Below are 18,806 nucleotides of genomic sequence, written 5' to 3' on the forward strand. Positions count from 1 at the left end.
TAACACACTCCCAGTGCATATGACAACCTGCTCAGATTCCAGGTGGACACATGCAGGTCTTCCATTAACAGCCTAGCCACTATGCTGAGTGTTTTATGTACATCTTAAGAAATTCTGAAAACAACCTAGTGAGGTAGGATCATGATCTTTGTTTCAAAGAGGAAAGAACTGAGACTTAGTGGTTATAAGTTGGTGCCCCTATAAATTTCACCTGTTTAGGAAATTGAGAAGGGGGAAGAGAGGGGTGGCTTTACTCTCTGTTGTTCTGAGCCATTCCCTTCTGTCCCCAAGTGTGTGTGCCCCACTCTACAAACTCAAGCCTTTGTGGTTAGGCTAATTGGGTGCCCCTGTTTTAGAAGACATTTAGGGGACCTCCTTGTGATCCCACACACTTCCAACCTCAGAGTTTTGTCAAAATGTTCATTCCATGTGTGATATTTTACTTGCGAAGAGTTTAGGAAAATTGGTTTTCCTCAAGTTCTCATATCTTTGATGATGTTTACACCCTTTCTTAGCTAGGAGTTCACGGGAAGCTGAGCAGATGGCCTGGTTTGCTCTGAAAGATTTGATTACAGGATTAAGCAACTAGAGAGTGGGGTGCAGGAATTTGAACTTGGTTCCATCCCACTTCAGAGACCTGGCACCTGAGCACTTTCCCGTTTTGCATCTGAAGCCCAGTGCTCCTCCTCCACCTGCTCCTTACCCCACGCGTCTGGTAGGAGGCACATGAGTGAAGGTCCCCAAGCCCCTTGGGTGTGCAGGCCTGGTTTGTACGGTGAGAGCCGGCAGTAGTCCAGCAGCAAGTCACGGATACCTGATGCTGTCAGCCTGAACTGTCTGTGTCCAGTGGTAGGCACCAGACCTCCTTTGTCTGTGCTGCTCAGGCTCACAGGAGAGAGGCCGACACCTGTTCTTCCAGTTCCTGTGACTGTTTTATACCAAATCAGAAAGGAACTGACCTTAGGAAGGAAGTGTGGTATTTCTGCAGGACATGTATAAACCTGTGTGTTTTCTTTACGCATTTTATTGGGCTGGTTTCCACCTTTCTCCTACCTCCCACTGCCATCATGGACCATTTGGCCAAATGGCCTTTCTAACCCCTGAGATGTTGGCCTAAGAAGGGTTTTATAAGGATTCTTCTTGGTCTCTCCCAGCTGAGGACAATCAGGGGCTGTTGCAGACATCCACACAGGTGGTCGTTGAGAGAAAGCAATGAAAATGGGAAGGAAGGGACCAAATCTTGGGACAACTGGTGGAGGAATGGATTTGAACTCTGCCCAGGACATTGAAGCATAACAGCTGCCTCCGAGAGTTTGGAGCTGGGGAAATGAAAGTGGTACCATAAAAAGAAAGTGAAAAGTTATATCCGGTTTGGATATCTTGACTTTGAGATGCTGGGATGTTGAAGTAGATGCCTCCAAAAGCATCAGCATTAGATCTGAGGGAGAGGTCAGAACTGGAATTCTATATTTGCAAGTCACCTGCTTTGCTATGATGGTGACAGCTTGAGATGAGCCTTTCTGGAGGAGAGAGAGAAAGACAAACAGAAAACTGAGACGTGGACAGTTCAGGCTGAGGGGCTGCAAGGGGGTACAGAAACCACTGGCATAACTGGAGAGTTAAGAGGAAACTAAGATATAGTGTGGTGCCTTGAGCCGGGACTCAAGAAGGTCCATGGTGTTGGGCTTAGATTTGTGGATTACCAAGCTCACTCTACATAACATCTCTCTGTTGGTTATAATGTATCAAGTCATTATGTCCTCCAGTCTGTTGTTAGCTACTGTGGCAAAGCTATTTTTTCCTATAAAGGTGGGTTTGATTTTTGTCAATAACTACTTCTACTTACATCATCAAACATAGTCAAAAAGCCATTGACTGGCATCATTAAATACGAAACAGTTCCTGTACAGCCTCATCCACAACTAGATTGAATTCCCATAGTAAGTACTTACTGAGTACTTGATTTGAAGTAGTACTTGGTCAACAAGCGAGAGAGACATTGTGAACCCTATGACCTTTCAGGTTTGGCTCCCATTTCAGTTGAAACGGAGAAATAGATAGTTTGAGTATGTGCATAAATTAACCTCAGGTACCCAAAGTATAAAAAATGGTAAAGAGATTGGGGAGTCAAATGGGTCTGAGCCATAATCCTGGCCTCGCTACATATTACCTGTGAATAATTAGGCATGTAACTTAGCCTCTCTGAGTTTCCTCGGCTGTAAAATGGAATACTAATCGTACATAGGCCACAGAGTTGCTGATAGGGCTAAAGGAGATAATTAAATAAAATGTTAATAAGTAATACGATCAGTAACATTTTATTGCCTTTTATGGGAAAAGAAATTTCCAGGTCCATATGTGTTTTTCTTATTAAGTGACTTTGACCTACCCAAAAGTCTGGTCCAGGTCATTTCTGCAATAATATGTACTAAATTAGAAATAACATGCACCAGTTTTCTTTTAAGTCATAGAGCTATTTTAATTGATACTCATATCGTCGGGGGTTGAAACCGTGATTATAATAACAAACAATAATACAGAGTGCATGCTCAACATGAATTTTAAAAATATATATTTCCTTGAAACAAACATAATTTTTAAAAATATCAGAGTGTTTGTGATTTGAAGTCATGGTTACAGTCACGTCCCAGTTTGCCATCTGTTCTTGTCCAACGTACAGGTCCAATTTAGGGATAGAATTGCAGATAGACAATAAATAGATGTTGGTCTTGTACAATGCTCTTCTCAGACTGTACTTAAGCCATGTAATATATTAATATAAAACCAAATGTACAGGTAAAAGGTATGAAAAACAATCGAAGTAATACAGCATATTAATAGCATAATGGATAACAACCACATGATCATCTCAATAGATGCAGAAAAATATTTGACAAAATCTGATCCCCTCTTATGAAAAAACACCTAACAAAATAGGAGTAGAAGAGAACATCCCCAACCTGATAAAGTGCATCTGTGAAAAACCCACAGTTAACATGATGCATAGTGGTGGAAACCTGAAAGCTTTCCACCTAAAATCGGGAACCAGACAATCATATCTATTCTCACCACTCCTATTCAACATTGTATTGGAGATTTTCGCCAGGGCCGTTAGGCAAGGAACAGAAATAAAAGGCATCCAGATTGGAAAGGAAGCAGTTAGACTCTCTCTGTTATCAGATAACATGACCTTATATATAGAAAATCCTAAGGAATCCACTGAAACACTATAAGAACTAATATATTAGGTCAGCAAGTTAGCAGGATATAAACTCAGCTGTATTTCTGTGCACTAGGCACAAACAATTGGAAAGCGGAGTTAAGAAAACAATTCCATTTACAATAGTATCAAAAACCATAAAATACAGTGTGCCTGGGTGGCTCAGTTGGTTTAGCATCTGACTCTTGATCTTAGCTCAGGTCTTGATCTCAGGGTCGTGAGTTCAAGCCCTGCATTGGGCTCCATGCTGGGTGTGAAGCCTACTTTAAAAAATAATAAAATGAAATAAAATAAGATAAAATAAAATAAAATAAAATAAAATACTGAAGAATAAATCTAACAAAATAATTGTAAGACTTGTATACTAAAAATTACAAAACATTGTTGAAAGAAATTGCATAAGACCTAAATAAATGGAAAGACATCCTTATGTTCACAGATTAGAGCGTTAATATTGTTAAGATCACAGTACTCCCCCAAACAATCCACCGATTCAATGTTATCCCTATCAAAAATCCAGTTGCCTTTTTTGCAGAAATTAACAAGTTGATTCTAACATCCATTTGGACTTTCAAGGGAGCTGGAATAACCAAAATGAGTTTTTAAAAGAATAAAGTTGAAGGACTCACATTTCTGATTTCTAAACTTATTATAGTAATCAAAACAGTGTGGTACTGTCATAATGGCAGACATAGAACATACAGCCCAGAAGTAAACCTTAGAATATCTGGTCAAATTATTATCAAGTAGGGTGCCAAGACCATTCAATGGAGAAAGGAGAGTCTTTTCAACAAATAGTGCTGGGGTGCCTGGGAGGCTCAGTTGGTTAAGTGTCCAACTCTTGATTTTGACTCAGGTCATGATCTCATGGTTCATGGGTTCGAGCCCAGTGTTGGGCTCTGTGCTGACAGCACAGAAACTATTTGGGATTCTCTCTCTGCCTGTCTCTCTCTCTCTCAAAAATAAATAAATAAACATTTAGGAAACAACCAAATAGTGCTAAGATAATTGAATATCCATGTGTAAATATGAAGTTGGACCCTTACTTTGCACGATATACAGAAATTAACTCAAATAGACCAAAGACCTAAATGTAAGGTCTAAAACTATGAAACACAAGGGGAAAGCTTCATGACATCGGATTTAGCAATGATTTCTTTTTTTAAAAAACATTTATTATTTATTTTCAAGAGAGAGAGAAAGAGAGAGAGAGACAAAGCACGAGCAGGAGAGGGGCAGAGAGAGAGGGAGACACAGGATCCGAAGCAGGCTCCCGGCTCTGAGCTGTCAGCACAGAGCCTGACACAGGGCTTAAACCCACGAACTGCGAGATCATGACACAAGCTGAAGTCGGATGCTTAACCAACTGAGCCACTCAGGCACCCTGTGGCAATGATTTCTTGGATATGACCTCAAAAGCACAGGCAACCAAAGAAAAAATAGGTAAATGGGACTTCATCAAAATTAAAAGCTTTTCAGTGGAGTAGAAAGGCAATCCACAGAATGGGCTAAAATATTTGCAAAGTACATATATAAGAAATTAATATCCAGAATATATATAAAACTCAACTACAAAAAGACAAACAGTCCAGTTCAAAAATGGGGAAAGGACTTGAATAGGTTTATCTCCAAAGAAAATATGCACATGGCCAATAAGCACATGAAAAGATTCTCAACATCATTAGTCATTAGGGAAATGCAAATCAGAACCATAAGATAACCACTTCAAAGCCACTAGGATGGCTATAAATTTAAAAAAAAGGAAAATGTTCACCTGGAGGTAGAGAAATTGGAGCTCTATACACTAATGATGGGAATGTAAATTGGTGCAGCCAGTATAGAAAACAATTTGGGCACTCTTCAAAAAAATGCTAAACATAAAGTTACCATATGATCTAGCAATTCCACTCCTAGGTATTTACCCAAGAGAAATGAAAAAATATTCCCATAAAAGTTTTTGCACATATGTTCATAATAGCATTATTCATGATAGCCAAAAAATGGAAACAACCCAAATGTCCATCAACAAATGAATAAACAAAATTTGATATATACATAAAATGGAATATTATTCAGCCATAAAAAGGAATGAAGTTCTCGGGGTTCCCCGGGTGGCTCAGTCGGTTAAGCGTCTGACTTCGACTCAGGTCATGATCTCACAGTCAGTGAATTCAAGCCCCGCATCAGATTCTATGCTGACGGTACAGAGCCTGTTTGGGTTTCTCTTTCTCTGTCCCTCCCCCATTCACGCTTGCCTGTGTTCTCTCTCTCCTTCCCTCTCTCTCTAAATAAATAAATAAATAAACTTAAAAAATATATAGTGATGAACCTGGAAAACATTATAAGTGGGAGAACCCAGACAGAAAAGGCCACATATTATATAATTCAGTTACATGAAACATGCAAAGTAGGCAAATTCATAGAGACAGAATGTAGAATAGTGGCTGTTGGGATGATGTGAGGAGGGTCCCATGGGAAATGTTTGCTCATGTGTATAGGGGTGATAAAAATGTTTGAAAATTGACTAGGGTGACGCATTGGGCTCTGTGCTGACAGCTCAGAGCCTGGAGCCTGCTTCGGATTCTGTGTCTCCCTCTCTCTCTCTACCCCTCCTCAACTCGTGCTCTCTCTCTCTCTCTCTCTCTCTCTCTCTCAAAAAGTGAATAAGTATTTAAAAAATTTTTAAAAAATTGACTAGGGTGACAGTTGTACAACTCTGTGAATATACAAAAAAAAACCTCACTGAATTGTACACTTTCAAAAATGAATTTTATAGTATGTGAATTTTATCTTAACTTAAAAGAAGGGACATAAATAGCTCAGCAATATTTTAGCATGGAAGGATTTAACTCTGACACTGCTCTGACATCTTGATGGGGTTTGCTGATAATGCCAGGCAAGAAAGGATATGAATGTTCTCTTTGCAGAGGGAAGAGCTATAGAATTAGGAACAGCAGGGGTTTTAGTTTGGGGCGCAGGGAGCAGGGAGAGGTGCTTTTAATTGGGTAATCTGTTAGTATAATGTATGGCAAGATGTTACAGAATGTTTCTTTTCATATAAACAAATGAGGTATCATTAGGGATCTTAAAAAAAAATTTTATTATAGTAGGCATCACACCAGAGGTTACAGATTTCAGGTTATAAAAACAAAGCAAAAGTTTCCATAGTCTGAAATGATTTGATACATGACTAAGTCTTTTCCTCTGGCTTCTAAGATGAGAGGCCCCAGAGTTCCTTCTTCCTCTTTCAAATGATGAATCAATGATGATGATAAAAATGACTACTGAAAGCTGAATATTAAACCTCTTACTTGCATTTTCTCATTTTAATTTCCCCATCATCACTGACATGGTTGTTGAGCATTTACCCAAGGTCATACAGCAAGTCAGTGCCAGACCTGGGCTGCACCCTCACACCTGTGTGATCCCTAGACCTCACTCATAACCACTGGACTATGCCCTTGGCTTCCTCCAGGGAAGATTCCCCCCAAGGTTTACAGCACCTGGGATTCCAGCCACACCAAGTAGGGGAGGCAGTAGTGTTGGAGAGGGAACACTGTGAGCTGGGGAGTCCAGGACCTGATTCTAGTCTGGCTTTACCCTAATCAACTGTGTGACCTTGGGCAAGAAGCTTGACCTCACAGAGGCATAGTTTCCTGATTTGTAAAGTGTAGGAAATTTATCCCAAGGATCCCTGTAGTTCCTTCTAACTTGAGCATTTGGTCTGAGTCCAGCTTGGTTTACTAACACTAAGAAAACGTCAGATTCAGTTGTAACAGAGACACTAAGGAACAAAAACCTTCGAGTCAGTATAGGACGGTGACTTGGGGAGCCTGGTCTTTGGTGACAGTCTGATATGGCACTGGTTCCATCACTAATCTCAGTGTGATGTTGAGCAAGTTCCTTAATCTCTGTCCCTGTCTGCTAAAATGGGGATAATAATAGCAGAGAGTGCTATGCCATCTGCACAGAGTGGTTGTGAGGACTGAGTAAGATTTCTGTAGGTACGAGTACATAGTAAGTACTAGTTATTATCTATTACTAATAACATAGTAGTCATTATTATATATTATTTAATAATGATGGATTTATGATTATTACCATTGATGGTTATAATTATAATATAGAGACACTGAATCCTTAAGGGTAATTAGTGTGTGTTTAAGTAGCCCAGCCAAGCCAGACTCTGGAATTTAGGTGGCCTATGTGGGCTCAGTTCTAGAACTATCCACATCCACTGGGTCAACCATTCCTCAGGAATGTGCTGCTGGGTAAAAGAGCATTAGATTGTCACTAACACTCCAGACTTCCCTATTACCTTTGAGTCACTAATGCCATTTTCCTCTAACAGCACAACACATTATCACAGCTTGCCATATGAATTTTGGCTGAATTAATTTTGTTTACCCAAAGTAGTCAGGAATAGATAGGCAGTCAATGAGAGATACTGATAAAACAGTTAGTTAATGTGCTGTAAAAAGAAGAGAAACTTCTGCTGCCTGGTAGTTTCCCAACATGGGTGGGAAATTCTTCTATCTTTCAGTGTTACTAGATAATACTATAAGCACAGATGATGTATTTATAATACTCTTTATCATGGTATTATTTATGGTGGTAAAAAATTATAAACACAACATTAACTACTAGAAAGCCATTAAAATCAAATATTAGCTAGTTTTAGAGCTGGGGAAATGTGCACTGGAGAGTAAGTTTTTTTAAAAGGTTAGAAAAAAGTATGTGGCCCTGCTAGGAATTTACCCAGGGGATACAGGAGTGCTGATGCATAGGGGCACATGTACCCCAATGTTTACAGCGGTGCTTTCAACAATAGCCAAATTACAGAAAGAGCCTAAATATCTATCAACTGACGAATGGATAAAGACGTGATTTATATATACAATGGAATACTACTTGGTAATGAGGAAGAATGAAATCTGGCCATGTGCAGCAATGTGGATGGAACTTATGCTAAGTGAAATAAGTCAGTCAGAGAAAGACACATACCATATGTTTTCACTCATATGTAGATCTTGAGACACTTAACAGAAGACCATGGGGGAAGGGAAGGGGAAAAAAAAGTTACAGAGAGGGAGGGAGGCAAACCGTAAGAGACTCTTAAATACTGAGAACAAACTGAGGGTTGATGGGGGGTGGGGGAGAGGGGAAAGTAGGTGATGGGCACTGAGGAGGGCACTTGTTGGGATGAGCACTGGGTGTTGTATGGAAACCAATCTGACAATAAATTATATTAAAAAAAGAAAAAGAGAGAAAAAAGTATGTGCCCTAACTTGGTAAATACTGTGTGTATTTATAGAAAAAAAAAATCAAATGCTGCAACAAAACTATTAGGAGAGATTGTCTCTGGGTATGGGATTATTGATTATTTTAATTTTCCTCTTTATGCTTCTCTAAATTTTCAGAACTTTCACAGTGAGCTCATATTTCTTTGAAAATCCAAGTGCAGAAGTTATTTTTTATTAATAAGAATTGTGAGGGTTTTTTTTTTTTTCTGCTATGAAGCTTTTCAGTCCAGTAAACTGTTTTATCTGAATATGGTTTAAATAACAGCTGAGGCTTATGGTTTTATCTTTTTTTTTTAAGTACTGACTTAGAAATAACATGCTTCATTGATTTTGTGAACTCGTCTTTTTCATTGTAGTATTGAGGACAGGCCAGACACATTTGTTGCAAGATTGATTTCTTACTCTGAAAACCAATAACAGATAATGAGAAAGAATCACCAATTACCTAACCTTTCTGTAAACCCATTACTTCCCTGTTGAAAAGCAATTTTCAACTCTGCCTGAGATTAGTGTCTTTAAGCCAACTCTAAATCTTTTGCAAAAAGAAATTAACATCCTTCCTCTGCTGTCTTACTTTATAATTGGTATTGTACCACTCAAAGTCCATTAAATGTGCAGTTGATAAATGCTTAACTTAAAAAAATAAAGGGACTGTCTACAAAATTAATCAAATCAAAGAAAAATGGATAAAGTAGATACCATAAAAATTTTTTCTACTTTCTTCCCTAATTTTAATTTGAAGTAACTTTTCAAAAACAATATTTTAGTATTTATTGGAAAAAAATCTGAACAGCTCAGATGCTGAACCAGCTTGTGTCCGTAAGAAGACTGAGATTTTGTTTTCTGGATAAATTTTTCAGTTATCATTTTGATATATTTTTAAAACACTTTACTTGTACAGTAGAAAATAGTTTTAAAAAAACAAAATGCAATCTGTAAACACTTACTAGTTTGGTATATACTGGACAGATACACAAACATGTGCCTACATTTGTAAAATTATTTTTCCTCCTAATAGGATCATATTTTGTTGTTCCCAACTTGGCAATTTTTTCCCCGAAATTTATCGTGAAAAATTTTCAATGTCGGTATGTGTAAATTTGCCTCACTCTATTTTTTTGCAAGAATTTCTGTCAGGTAAAATCCTGGAAGTGGTATTGTTAGGACAAAGGATGTGCTGTTTAAGTTTTGGTTTGCCTTCCCAGAAAGCTGTGCCCGCTTCACCAACACTCAGAGAGTGAGAAGGAAAGGTGAGTTCCAGAAGCAGAGCTCTTGGCAGCTACTCTGGAAGGTTTACCTTGGTTCAAAAACAAACAAATGTTAAGTGACCATCAAAATCTAACACAAGTTCTATGCTCTATTTTCCGTTGAAGTCACATTCCTGTAAGGCATAATCCTGCTATTAAACAATAAAAATTCAACTGAGTAAATTTGAAGATCTCAGTGGTTTTATTAAGCTACTGGTTTGTGAGTGGGCAGCGTCCCACCTAGCAAGTTCAGCAGAACTCTTGGGAGGAGTTGTACAAAACCCAATGCTTTTATAGGAAGCTGGGTGAGGCATGGGGGTTATTAGTAAAAGAAAAGAAGGATTGTTTCAGGCAAGGTCACCTTCCCTTGGGGGAAAGGGCGGGGGTCTTATTAGGTGGATTACTTCATGTTTTGGTGGTGGGGGGTGATAGAGAGGGCCCACATGACCGATTACTTCAAGGTGGGGGGGGGGGTGATGACCAGAAAATTCCAGATTGATTGGCTTAAAATTCCATTCCTAGAGAGGTTGAAAGTGCAATTAAATCTTGGTTTGCTCTCCTGGGGGCAAGTGACTCCACCTTGGGCCTATGGCTTTTTTTTTTTTTTTTTAACAGACCCAGCAGGAAATCAGGGGACTCCATTTTCCCTGCAAAAGATCCCTCAGAATGCTGAGGGTAACAGAGGGCTGACCTTTGAAGTCAGCGCTGAATTTTAGTTCCATCTCTGTATCAGTTGCAGAGTGTCTTCAGATAAATTGCTTGACATCTCTGACTTTTGTTTTGTCACCTATAGAATAGGGATAATCACACTTGTCTTACAACCTTCTTTGTAAGAATTAAATGAGTTTCTTGATGCAAAGGGCTAATAAATGGTAGAGAGGAAGAGGTAGGTGATAGGTATTGCTAAGAAAAGGGCATCCTAGATGATAAAGTTTTAAAAACTTTTGCAAAAATCCTTGATTAGGGGTGCCTAGGGGGTTCAGTCAGTTAGGCGTCCAACTCTTTTTTTTTTTTTTAATTTTTTTTAATGTTTATTTATTTTTGAGACAGAGAGAGACAGAGCATGAACGGGGGAGGGGCAGAGAGAGAGGGAGACACAGAATCAGAAGCAGGCTCCAGGCTCTGATCCATCAGCCCAGAGCCCGATGCGGGGCTCGAACTCACGGACCACGAGATCGTGACCCGGGCCGAAGTTGGACGCTTAACCGACTGAGCCACCCAGGCGCCCCGGTGTCCAACTCTTGATCTCATCGTTGGTGAGTTCGAGCCCCTCAGTGTGGAGCCTGCTTGGGATTCTCTCCCTCCCTCTCTCTCTCTCTCTCTCTCTCTCTCTCTCTGCCCCTCCCCTGCTTGAGTTCTCTCCCTCTCTCTCTCCCTCTCTCTGTCTCAAAATAAATAAATAAACTTTAAAGTAAAGGAAAACACTGGATGAAATTGCTAACATTCTAGTTAATATATGCTATGTAATACTATACCTTCTTCACCCCACCCACCATTGCCCTCCTCCCCCACCAGCACTATATTATTGTTTATCTGTCTCCTGTCCTACAGTGTTGTGTGTAAACAAAGATCTTTTCTTGTTCACTAAATCCCAACATCAATGTAGCCTGAAACAATCTTGCACATAGTAGGCACTGAATAATGAATGAATGAAATTTCTACTTAAGCCTTTCTTAAACCCATTCAGATGTATTAAGGCCTGCCCTTGGACACAGATCGCCCCCAAGGTAACTCAGGCTTGGCTGGGAGTAATGCAGAGTACTGGGCCAGGAGCCAGAATCTTCTGATGCCCGCTCAGCTTTTGCCTGTTCCAGGGCTGACCATTCACAAACTGGATTCTTGGGCAAGGCACATAATGCCTGCCTGTCATGACATCCTCACATTATGCTAGAGATTATATGAGATTCGTTGGTAGACCAAGAAAGACCAAATGCCTTTAGTCTTAATACGGACCAAAAAGCAAAAAGAAAAATAAATGGGAAATGGCAGGTTTTGCTGAGCTCAAGTCCAAGCCCACAGAAGTACTTTCTGGGCAAGTACGAACCCTGGGGCAGGGGGTAGGTTTCTGGGCGAGGGAGTTCCCCAATGACACTATACCCCAGAGCACTGGGGGAACAATTATCCAGAAAAAATGCTCATCATATTTAGAGGCTTTTCTGTGTTTTTCTGGACTGTACAATTTGTAGACAGCCCCTGGGAATAGCAGCTTATAATCAAAATCAGGGACTTTCTGATTACCAGAAAGGAAGCAAGAAACGAGAGGACTCTGGGGATGGCAGGGTGGATGCCTCTCAGAACAGCATCCCTTAAGGGAAGACATGGCCCAGATTTCCCTCTCTCGAGGCAGGCTGATTGCTTATATCCAACTGGAGACCCCAAAGTCTAGGATGATATATTTTTATGTATGTGTTTTGATCCTCCCACTACCCAGATGGTTTCTTCATAGAGTCCCAGGAACAAAGCAGACTAAACTTCCCTGGACACTACCTAACCTCACGAACACCTTAAGCCCTGTTCTCCCATTGGGAATCACTGAGTGTGGCAAGTTCTGAAGGGACTGTAATTCCCACGTAAATGATATATAGACAGCAAACTTGAGGAAAGCTACTGTGTCCTATGATAGTATTGTCCCCTTGTGGGAATTATTAAAGGCTCTGAGAAGTACTGCAGTTAAAATAGTGGTGGTGTGGGGGAAGGAATCTTGTTTAACTTTGTTTAACCCAATATGTCTCTAAATTATTAACCAAGAAACCATGCTCTGCATAAAAATCACTGTAATAGTCTTTGGAAAATGCTTAAAGCATAGGAACATTCTTTTGAACTTATAAGAAGGAAAGGAAAGGGCACTTGTAAGTTTCTGGGTGCTATATTCTAATGTAGTTGTAGTGATTGAAGTGATGGTTCCAGACTGACCAAGGGGAGAACTGCTTGCACTCTAAGGTCAAATCCTTACCTTTGGAGTTTGAACAGTTTATTTGATCAGATCATTCCAAAGAACAAGCACTAGAAGTTGATTTATATTATCACTCTATATGCGTCTAAAAACCAGAATGTCAGTATGGCATTCTGTTGTTCCAAGAGATCATATGCTGAGCGATCTGCACCCTGATTCAAATCTCCGCTCCTGGCGTATTTCTTACGTGACCTCTCATGTGAGCCTCACGTAATAATACTATCGACTCCCTGAATTAATTGATATGAAATGTTTAGTTCAGGAAGCTAATATTGAGCAGGGAATCAGAATTTGAAGATACTGGGTCTCGTGGTAAATATTTCCAAGTTGGGACTGTGTCCAGAGATACAGCTCTATTCTACTATAGAATAGCAAGTAACTGAAGAACATAGAGCTACGATAGCAAGTAACTGAAGAACATAGAGCTACGATAGCAAGTAACTGAAGAACATAGAGCTACGAGCAAACATTGACTGTGAATTAGGTATGTAATTTTATTCACCATGAACTTTCTAAAATTTTTTTCACAAGAGAAGAACTGTAGCATCCAGGGGGCTTTATGAATTTTGCTCCACAATTAATAAGGAAGCATCAAGGGCCATGGAGCCCTGGGTTTTTCATCCATTGTAGAGTTGTCCATCTTGCAGACGGATGGCAGGGGGGTAGTGTGAGGATGACTTAGAGCTGGGAGCTGGGGCCATGTGGCATGTGAAAGGAGGTTATATGGAGAGCTCAGCAAGAATGAGAAAAAGTGGAAAGTTTCTAACAGCTGCTAAAAGTGTGGAAATTGTGGGACAGAAAATTATGTCCCAAGATTTCTGGGATGTGTCTTCATGGGGCAAGATGTAAAATCCCTGAGTACTTCTGCTTTAAGGAAACCTACACGAAAGGTCTACATTATGTTTCTAGGATTTTAATGTCAGATTTGTGTTTCCTTTGAGTGTGATGTTATGTTTATACTGAGACACATGGGGCCATGGCATTTATTGGGGTTACAATGACCAGGTGTCTTTTTCTTCTTTCATTCAATTTTTTTAGGTCTCCTTTATTGCTCTTTCTCACCAGCCAGCAGACTCTATTCATCAGAGCATGTGATTCCTATCTCAAGATATATTGCATTTATAATATATTATCTTACATCATTTGTATAGTTTATTAAATTTTCTCTTACATATTAGATAAGTGATTTCACAAGATATAGGAGCTCCTTTTCTTTCACAGAGTGTTATACTTTGAAATCATGTTTCAGAGTTGGTTACTTCTGGGAAGACTTCCCATATATGGCTAATTCCACTGTACATAAATTATCAATATCCAGAAGCTGCTGTCTGCTTGTCATCAGGCCACATTCTGACTCAATTTTCAGGAAATCCAGTTCTTTCTAAAGCATTCAGAAAGTTGGAGAGCAAAGCCATGTGGGCCATGTAGATTTGGACACTTGCTGTATTTTAATTAATTTCAAATAAGAGCTTAGAGAGAACCAAATATAATTTGGTATCCCTTACTTTCCACTGTAGTTGATTTTTGGTAGGTTGGTCCAAAAGACGGATAAAAATGGCTACAATAAATCATTGTATTCCTTAGTCACCCATTTGCCTTTTAGAATCAAAGAGAAACAATAATTTGGATACTACAGTTTTTATACAGAAGACAAAACAGAAAGTTCTGACTGGAATATATTCAAAATAGGATCAGGAGATCAGTGGAGAGCAGTGTAGTTCAAACTTTAAGGCTTTCTCCTCAAAATATTTGTTAGATTGTCACTGAGAGCACTCTTGCAAAAGGAGAGCAACTTAATTAAATAGCAAGTATCACCAAGAACTTTTCCTGAGCTATGCTTCAGAGGTGGTGGCTGAGCTCCATGGGACAGGATGGGTCAAGAGAAGAATGGCAGAGCCCAGACCATCAACAGAGATGCCCTGTCAACGGGGTGGTCTACGAACTAGGAGCTCCCAGGGCAGACCTGGTTTATGTCTTTCTCTCCCACATCATTACAGATTTATTAATTTGGGCAGACGGTATGGCCTACTTTTGGATCAGAAGATATGGTCACCATACTTACAGAGGAAAGTACACTGCCCTTCCCAGAAGGTACACAATGAAGGGAAGGCTAGAGAAGATGTGGACTTTAAGAGAGAAGGGAAGTTTTATTAGTTTGTTTTTAAGGGTAAAGGAAACTGAACACTTGTGTAAGCAAAAAAGAATCCGTGGAAAGAAAGGGACTGATGGTGGACATAACCACAGAGGCAAGTTGAATAAACTTACTCACAAACCTAGGTGGGCCTTGGGGAGGAGGAAGTACACCTTTCTCAGAGAAGGAGGAGAAATGTAAGAAATAGGGCCATTTGAATTCACAGAAGTAGTCCCTGACACTTGGCAGTTATCATAGTGTATAAACATGTAGTAGGTATCAAACATGGTAGCTACGCTTGTGGTGAGCACAGCATAGTATTCAAACTTGTCAAATCACTGTGTTTTACACCTGAAACTAATGTAACATTGTGTGTCAACTACACTCAAAAAAAAATTTTTTTAAGAAATAAATAAATATCAGGAAAATACAGGTGGGTTTGGGAGTGTCAGAAGAATAGAACAGCTCTACTGCAGAGGTAAAGAGGACAGTGAGTTATTTAGGAAAACAATTTAAAAATTCATGTCAAATCTGAAACTTCCCTGAGAGCCCAGCTGAAGTTAGATAACATAAATTAGCAAGCATCCCATCACCAAGTAACATCAATGTCATTGTCATCATATAGCAGCCCAGAAGCCAATTATGCATGGTTGAGTTTGCCAAACATTGAGGATTGGGAAGTAAGTACGTGGTGGAAAGTCAAGGTGACTCGGGAGGGCATCTTGGGTGTTGTGGGCGCCATGTTAAAACTCTAAGGATGCACCCAGACTAAGGCCAGGAACTGGAAGTCTGCCAAAGACAAAGAAGGTTTAGTAGAAAGGGCAGAAGGGAAAAGCAGTCAGATTCAAGGCCAAGGACTTCAGGGTTCAGTACTACAGGGATGGAGCGCTTTGGAGTGATGATTCCAAGGCTGTCAACAATAGAGATTTTGAAAAGAGTCAAGGATGCTAAGGTTTGAATGTTGACGAAGCCTTCCTTTTTCACTTTTTTTTTCAACTTTATTTGTTTATTTTGAGAGAGAGAGAGTAGGGGAGGGGCAGAGACAGAGGCAGAGAGAGAATCACAAGCAGGCTCTGCATTGCCAGTGCAGAGCCCAACTCAGGGCTTGAACTCACAAACCATGAGATCATGACATGAGGCAAAATCCAGAGTCACTTAACTGACTGAGCCACCCAGGCGCCTGGACAAAGTCCTCCTCATGAACTTTACCATTGTCCAGTGTCCAAGCCAGATGACCATCGGCAATGAGGAATGCCATGCCATCTGAAGGGCTTTATTCTGCCAAAGGGCCAATAAGGCTGTTTTAAGAAATCAGGAATGTAAGAAAGATTCTGGGGAAATAAAATGTGGTCCCCTCATGAACCACTATAAGAAGCATGAAGAGGAGCTGGCCAGGAAGGGACCTCTGGGAAGGAAAAGATGTGAACTGGATGAGGAGTAGGAGCAGTTTGGCCCGCACGCAGATCAACGTTTCCTGAGGGGCTCCCAGCAGCTCTGGTCTACACAGAGTGGCTTAGTAGGTGTGATATGTAAAATGCGACTCTGGGGAAGCACTGGATTAAGCAATGTAAATGGATTTCTTTACTGCAAGACCCCTTAGAGCCTTTAACAGTATACCTGTGTGCCTCGTGTTTCCAGGAAGAGGATTTGTGACATGAATACATGACATTTCCCCAACTTAGCCACAAAACTGATCATACTTGGGACATTCTGTTCTAGTGCTCATCATAGGTTTTTGAATAGCTTTTTAAATGGGTGGATGGATGGATGGATGGTTGGTTGGTTAAGTAAATGGATGGATGAATGAATGAATGAATGAATGACTTGTAGGAAGGAAATTAAGACAGATAGGGAGGGGCGCCTGGGTGGCTCAGTCGGTTGAACGTCTGACTTCGGCTCAGGTCACGATCTCGTGGTCTGTGAGTGAGCTAATGGCTCAGAGCCTGGAGCCTGCTTCCGATTCTGTGTCTCCCTCTCTCTGCCCCTCCCCCATTCATGCTCTGTCTCCCTCTGTCTCAAAAATAAATAAACGTTAAAAAAATTAAAAAAAATAAAGATAGGGAGAGTGGTCAAAATAAAGTGAATTTGTGCTAAGGGAATAATTTGGAGCCTATGGACGCATTTGGTTCTTATGTCTAATGCACTGGCTGCTCTCCCTCCCTCACCAGTTTCTTACTGCCACCTGTGGATACTTCCATTATCACGGCTTCTGACCAGAAATTAAAAAACCAGCACGCCTGCGTCAGGAGCATGCAAATGTGGGTTTGAGAGGCAATCTATTATTTATTTGTTCTATTTATGTAGATACCTCTCCTTATTACCTATTCCTCCCTTACTTTTACAAGTGATTCTGTCCCTGCAAACCTCCAAATGGTTCTCAGTGGAATCAGTCTTTGAGGGTGGAAGGTTGGCAGGTAGACTGAAGCTTCGAACCTTGTGTGCAGAGAGTCCCCGGGGACTCCTGGGTGTTTACACACAAGGTACACATACATACATGTACATGCCTCTTCCCCTCCAGCCTTCTTTCCTCTTCCATCTCAATTCCTGTGCCCACACCCACCCTCATTTCTTTTTACTCTGGTGGTTAGCACTGGTGGATGAAGAAACAAATGGTACATTTTCCTTCCCTACTACTCAGCAAAGTGTCACAGTGAACTGATTAGAGAATGGTGTGTGAGACCAATTCCACTTCTGAAAATGGGAAACTGAGCATTTCCCCACCCCCAGAGGGCAGGAGCAAGCAGGCAGGACAGTTATCAGAAGGGTGTCCATAACAAGATAGTATAGAACTATTCACCAAGCAGAAACTTGGTTAAGAAACCTGTAAGATTTTTAGTGGCTCTCAAGTAAACATCTGTTGTAAGGATATCAACCTTGGTGTCACTACAACTTTCATTTCTTTATTTCAGAACGTCAGCCAGGCACCTCCATGGCCAATTCTAGTGCCCTCCCTTCAAGTTCAGCTGGGATCAGCAAGGAGCTGATTGATCTGCAGCCCCTCATTCAGTTCCCAGAGGAAGTCGCCAGCATCCTGATGGAGCAGGAGCAGAACATTTACCGAAGGGTCTTGCCAGTTGACTACCTTTGCTTCTTGACCCGGGACTTGGGCTCTCCAGAATGCCAGACATCCCTGCCCTGCCTCAAAGCGTCCATCTCAGCATCAATTCTTAACTCCCAGAACGGAGAACACAATGCCCTGGAAGATCTTGTGATGAGATTTAATGAGGTAAGAAGCCACTTGGAGATGTGGTGATTCGATTGCTAGTAAGTGATTTTTAAACGTATTTCTCCTTTTAGGTTTGTCTGTTATTGGTGTCTCATCTACCTGTTGGTCTTGTGACTTCCATGGTGGCTGCTTTCTTTCCAAGCAATGAGATCAACAACACATTGTCACCCTCTCTGTCACTTCCCTCCAACCTGCCCTTGGCCTAACTGATCCTATCTCCACCAAGTCCATGGGCCTTCTCCCTTTGGACAACCAGTCCAAAATACTCTCCCTGGGCCCATTTTCCAATATTCCCCTCATTGTTCCTACAAGTGCTTTTAAAACCACATATCTTTGACAGTGTGATCTCTGGCCATGGATCTGTCTAGCCCACCCCTTCTTCCACTATCAGGGCTTCTAAGCAGAAATTTAAAAATCAACACACCTGGGTCAGGAGCATGGGGACAAATGTGGATTTGAGAGGCAATCAATCACCCCACTCCTGTTCCCTGCATGCCATCAAAATCCTCAGCCCCAGAAAGTCCCTCCAAAGCCTCTGAGACCTTACCAGAACCCAGAGCTGGTGAGAACAGTTTTGACCAGAGACTGGAAATACTGGAATACTTGAGCAGAAGACACTATAAGAGGTGTAGGGGCTGGCTGGATGGAAAAGAGCCAATGGTTGACATGGTGTGGTCCTGGACCAAGGAAGGAAAGGCAGGTCTCCATCCAGTGCCGGGACCAGGG

The 18,806-nt window shown here is 40.8% G+C and overlaps 1 protein-coding gene across 10 annotated transcripts in view; it reads left to right on the forward strand.

Moving 5' to 3' along the window:
• Positions 1-18,806, forward strand: part of PLCE1 (phospholipase C epsilon 1) — a 320,763-nt gene that overhangs the window by 155,888 nt on the left and 146,069 nt on the right. For all 10 annotated transcript variants that reach the window (XM_045438272.1, XM_045438271.1, XM_045438263.1 and 7 more), the window contains one exon: positions 17,764-18,080. In XM_045438272.1, coding sequence (XP_045294228.1) covers positions 17,764-18,080 — 317 coding nt within the window. The remainder of the gene's footprint in view (positions 1-17,763; positions 18,081-18,806) is intronic.

The sequence above is a fragment of the Leopardus geoffroyi genome, chromosome D2, assembly GCF_018350155.1.
Source record: "Leopardus geoffroyi isolate Oge1 chromosome D2, O.geoffroyi_Oge1_pat1.0, whole genome shotgun sequence".
NCBI classification, from domain to species: domain Eukaryota; kingdom Metazoa; phylum Chordata; class Mammalia; order Carnivora; family Felidae; genus Leopardus; species Leopardus geoffroyi.